Raw genomic sequence first — 5,642 nt, 5'->3', positions numbered from 1 at the left:
TGTGGCTTATCCAATTAAATTAAATTAAATTAAATTAAATTAAATTAAATTAAATTAATTTTTTTTTTAAATTAAATTAAATAATTTAAATTAAATTAAATTAAATTAAATCAGGCAGCTTCAAATCTGGCTCACTAATCTCATAAAAAAATAATAAATTAAATTAAATTAAAAATTAAATAAAATTAAAAATTAAATAAAAAAGAAAAATTAAATTAAATTCATAAATTATTTATTAATATATGAATTACATTTAATTTAATTTAATTTAGTTTAAAACAAAATAAACGTTTTGGGTTGAGTTTCCATCAAATGATCAAAAATCGTCAAACATCAGAAATTGCTAATACATTTCACAATTAAATAAAAGGAAATGCCACATTGAATTAACCATGAAGTCGAAAGACTGAAACAGTATTTTCTCCAAAAACGCACTCCAACAATCTTCTTTTTTTTTTTTTTTTTTTTTTTTTACAATTTCAAAATATCATTGTTCTGTTACCGTGACATAAAACGACTTGCACCATGAATTTGGTCATAATGCAAATTTTTTACTTTCAACAACCGATGACAGTGTGCTACGTTCACCTCACATTTACCAGTTTAAATGGCAATATTTAATCCAGAATCAGCGTGGATTCGGTCAGAGATTTAACGCCACAGAAGGCTCATATTTCCCCTGTGTTGTTACGGCTCGTGTAAGACTGGCTTGCATGGCTAAACAGTGGCTTAATCTTAATCTGAGGAACAGGCGGTGAAACGATGTCAAGTGTTTGAAACCTTTTTATGAGCCATTGTAACCAACTGTATATATTTTAATGAGCTATTTATTATTATTTTTCAATGGATTGACGAGCACCTGCTTTTGGAAAGGGTGCTGTGACTGGTTTGTAAACTGTGTAAATATTGCATCTGAGCTAGAGAGGTGTTCCTGATTCCTTAAACCGCTGTCAGACATCAGAAGAACAAATAATGTACATAATCAGAGTGAGAAACGAACCATATTTGCATTCGTTTAATGATGAGTGAGGAAAGGATAAGTCTGTTTATTGGTGTGTGTGTGTGTGTGTGTTTACATTTTGGATGCAGCTTTCATTGTGATATTTTCAGATCCTACCAGTTTGTACTGTGATGTTTCCTAAATGATTATACTGACAGATTAAAGGAGAGGATTTGGGTCTTGGGCCGTTCACACTGGAAGCATTTCTGCATTTTTTTTTTTTTTTAATTGTTGATCTTTATGCAAATATTCATCTCATGCAAACTGAAAATTATTTATTGTTCCAAACCTTTATACAGTTAATTATTATTATTATTATTATTAATAAACATGAGCAATTTTTGTTGTTTGTTGCAATTATAAAAAAATAAAAATAAATATTTGCTACAGAAATATTTAAACAAAAAGGTTACTGCAACATTCTATCTTACAATTCAGTTTTTTTTCTCAGAATTGTAAAAAAAAACCCCTCAGAATTACAAGATATGAAATCATAATTGCAAGATATAAATTATGATGGAAAATACTATGAATTACAAATAAACTGAATAACTTGTGATTAACTATTGTTATAGAACTGTAAGATATAAACTCATCTTTCTAAGGAAAAAGTCTGAATTGTAACATAAACTCAAAATTCTGACTTTTTTTCTCATAATTGCGATTGCAATTAACTTTTTTATTTTTTATTCTGAATTCAGACAAATTGTAATTTAAACTGAGAATCTTTTAATTTTTTCTCATAATTCTGTTTAGATTCCACATTTTTTGTCTCATAATTGCATGAAACGAAGTCTGAAATTATGTGATAAAAAGTTGCAATGACCTTTCTTATTTTCATACTTTTATTTTAAAAATTCTATACAGTGGTGTAGAAGCAATAAAAATAACACATTGAATTGAATATGAAAATTTAAAATATAAAAACTGGAACAGTATTTTCTCGTATAGAACACTTCAATAATCTTTTGTTTTATTTTCAACTTTGCAGTGTAGAGGACACGACAAGACAAGACAAATATCACTATTTATTCAAAGACTTTAAGTCTTTTTGTAAGGAACAGACACAAATGTATTTAATTTTGTCCAAACCGAATTTCAGAGTGAAAGTTTGAATATAGAAATTAGATTTGTGGAAGGCAATTGAATAACGACAGGCTGTTCCACACAAATCCGTGTCATATTAAGTTAAAAGTGTTTCCGAACTCCTGCATTTATTTCTTGAATCGCACACGTCTGTGTTTGAATGCAGGAATGCATCTGGTGCGAGCGAGCCCTCATTAGTTTGCACTGCTCTGTGTTTGTGTACATGACGCAGCTGGGGACACATGACTCAGAAACAACCTTCTTTCCACAACATGTGTCGTGTGCTTGTTTGAATGATGGCTGTTGATGACAAGAACCATACATTTAATTTTTTTAAAGAATAAATGATGCATATTAAAAAAAAACACTGATATCAAGTTTTATTTCTTATACCGAGGTGCTTTAGGCATACACAAGTGCTTTATTCATATATTTGCCCCTTTCACACAAATGCCTTGAGTTGTTTCAGTATTTTTGTCTATGAAAGAATGCAGAATACAAACTATTTACATTATAGATTAGATATGCATTTACAAATCACAAACATTTGACTGAAAACAAAATGCTTATAAAAATAGGTGCTTAAAGCATGATTAAAGCATGTAAGTACTTAATGCACAGCCACTCTTTAGCAGTGCATAATAATTAAATTAGCTGAAGAATGTTAATTAATCTAGGGAGGCATTTAAAAAGACCTTGAGAACAGCCGCAGTTAAAAAAAAGTCTCGAGTGAGCTTGAGTTCTTGCTTTTATAATGTCTTTGCCATAGTCATAAACATCTTCCTGAATGCCCATCTGAGTGTTTTAATCTAAACATGTGTTTAAAAGCTCATTTTGGAGCAGGATTGCTCTCAAACTCGCATCTCACCGCGCTGATGCTGTCCACACTCGGCTGGCTGTTCACTATCATGTGTGTGTGCGAGAACGGGAAGGTCTCGGACCGGGACATCTTCCCTTTACCGTGTCCGGCGTCTCTGGGATAGTCTGTGATGTGTCGCATGAATTCAGGAGCCGTGAATCTGCGCAGGAGTCTGTTCCCGAATCCAGAGAGCCCAGAAGAGTGAGGTTTGATCCTGTCAGGTTCGAGTTCTTCACGACTGAACAGAAGTTTGCTCTGCTTGGTCGTTTTGGGAACGCTGCCACGCTTCTGCAAATCTTTTCTGATCTCAAAGTCGCCAGCGACAGTCCTGCTGTAGAACTTCGCCACAAGAGGTTTTTCGTCTTGTAGTGACGCTCTTTTGAATTTGCTCGCAGATCTGTTGATTTCATGCACATCGCCCTGATAGGATTGTTTTCTTGCAGTTCGGAGGTCAAGATTAAACAAGTTGTTTTTTCCCCGGAGAGGTGCATGGACGTCCGTCTCACGTTCTGCACTTCCAGTGCTTCCAATATCTTTCAGCACCGAGTTTTGGATCTGTTTTGACGCGAACACCAGATCTGGTCCATCTTCGGATCTGATGAGGCTTTGGTTGGCGTCTGGACGTCTGAAGCGGATCCGCAGGTTGTTGCTGTCACTAACGCACATCTGTCTCTGAAACAAGGCCGGAAGGATTTCCTCGTGTTTGCTTTGGATTTGTTTGGAGAACCTCTCTAGAACCTGCTTTGGGAGGCGCCTGGGACACCGCAGGTCTTCGGCGGGTTCTCCGGTGCTGTTCGTCGGACTCACAATCTTCTTTCCGCACCCGTTGAGGGTTTGAACGCACTGGTTGTGCCCAAAGTAATCAGCAACTTGGATAGCCGAGTGACCGGCGTGATTCGTGCGATCCAGTCGCAAACCGAGCTTCTTGAACGCCCGGATTAAGAACTCCAAGATTTGGCTGTGTCCTCCGCACGCGGCGTACATGAGCGCACTGTTTCCCCACGTGTCCGCGAGCTCTGGATCAGCGTTGAATTGCACGAGGAGCTTCACCGAATCCAAGTGTCCGTGTTCGCATGCCAGACTCAAGGCTGTGCGTCCGTGGTCATCCCGGGCAGTAACATTTGCACCTTTTTCCAGAAGCAATTGAGTGAATTTGGATCTTGTTGCGTGCTCTTGAAGGCACACGGCGTGCATTAGAAGCGTACGTCCGTTTTCGGCTTTCCCGTTGATGATGCGCCCATCCAACGCGTCCAGGACAAACCGAGCCAAGTGGACTTTCCCGCTCTGCATGGCTTCCAGGAAGGTTTGGGTGCCAGATCCCTGAGACAAGTCCTTCGGCCTCAGCATCATGATCTGGAGTAAGTTTGTGGTGGTTATTTGCAGGCAGCTCAGAGTTTCCGAGTCTCACTTGAGAAACTGTCTGTTTTTATACCTTCACCCTCCGCGTGTTGCTACGGAAACAGCCATCTGAGAGCGGCGATGCTGCTATGGGTCCATTCACAATCACCTCCTCTTTTCTCAGCCAGGAGGGGAGAGAGATGCTCTAATTCGATGACAAGAATTACTCGGTGGTAAAAACACGGGTTTGTTTTATTCTCCTGTCAGGTTGGATATAAAAGGAGCCGTTGCCCGAGCAACAGCGTTAATAGACTTCTCTTTGGGTGTATAAAAATACATGTATATACAGAAGAGGTTGAAAGACAGAGTGCTTTGTAAGGTTTATAAAAGTCTATTATGGATGTTTAAATCCCTGAGTCATGCTTGATGAACCTGCAGTGACGGGTCGTTAGTATGCAGATTAACACTCCTTCTGATGAAACTAATGTTCACTCCAACATCTGCTCCAAAGCTCATTTACAAAGAGATGCCATATTTATTTTCACAACACTTTTAATTAACTTCAGTTATTTCTTATTAGAAGTGTTAAATTATTTGATGCCAAGTCAGGCATCACTGTAACTACTGCTCATATTGGTTTAGAGATCATATCGTAGTTCCCATATCATATATAACATCATACATCTTTCATACATTGCAAAAAAATACATCATAATTTACCATATCTCATTCATCACTTCTCATACATCGTGTCATACATCATATCTCAACTGGCACACCTCATATATATCATAATTTTTCTTATATCATACTTTTATTATACGTATATCTCATTTCTCATGTATCATTTATTGTAACTCAATTCATATCTCATGAATCATATACATCATATCATCTGATACATCATATCTCATGCATATCTCATACATTGTATCTCACATCATAAATCATCTCATAAATATATTATCTCATACATCATATATCTAATTTCTCATATTTACCTAACATCTCATTTATATCATCCATACATCAAATATCTCATTCCTTATACATCACATCTCATATCATATCTCATACATCAAATCTCATACATAAAATATCTAAAATATCTATCTCATACATCACTTCTCATACATCATGTCATACATCATATCTCAACTGGCACACCTCATATATATAATAATTTTTCTTATCTCATACTTTTATTATACGTATATCTCATTTCTCATGTATCATTTATTGTAACTCAATTCATATCTCAAGCATCATACACATCATATCATCTCATACATCATATCTCATGCATATCTCATACATTGTATCTCACATCATAAATCATCTCATAAATATATTATCTCA

At 36.0% G+C, this 5,642-nt stretch overlaps 1 protein-coding gene across 1 annotated transcript; it reads right to left on the bottom strand.

Annotated features, from left to right (window-relative positions):
- Positions 1-2,240: 2,240 nt before the first annotated feature.
- LOC128031532 (uncharacterized) lies at positions 2,241-4,431 on the bottom strand. The gene has a single exon (XM_052619827.1). It carries the CDS (start codon positions 4,293-4,295, stop codon positions 2,916-2,918), a length of 1,380 nt encoding a protein of 459 aa, XP_052475787.1. The 5' UTR covers positions 4,296-4,431; the 3' UTR covers positions 2,241-2,915.
- Between the last annotated feature and the right edge of the window lie 1,211 nt (positions 4,432-5,642).

The sequence above is a fragment of the Carassius gibelio genome, chromosome A17 (assembly GCF_023724105.1).
Source record: "Carassius gibelio isolate Cgi1373 ecotype wild population from Czech Republic chromosome A17, carGib1.2-hapl.c, whole genome shotgun sequence".
Lineage (NCBI taxonomy): Eukaryota > Metazoa > Chordata > Actinopteri > Cypriniformes > Cyprinidae > Carassius > Carassius gibelio.
This window is presented reverse-complemented; position numbering and strand designations above follow the sequence as displayed.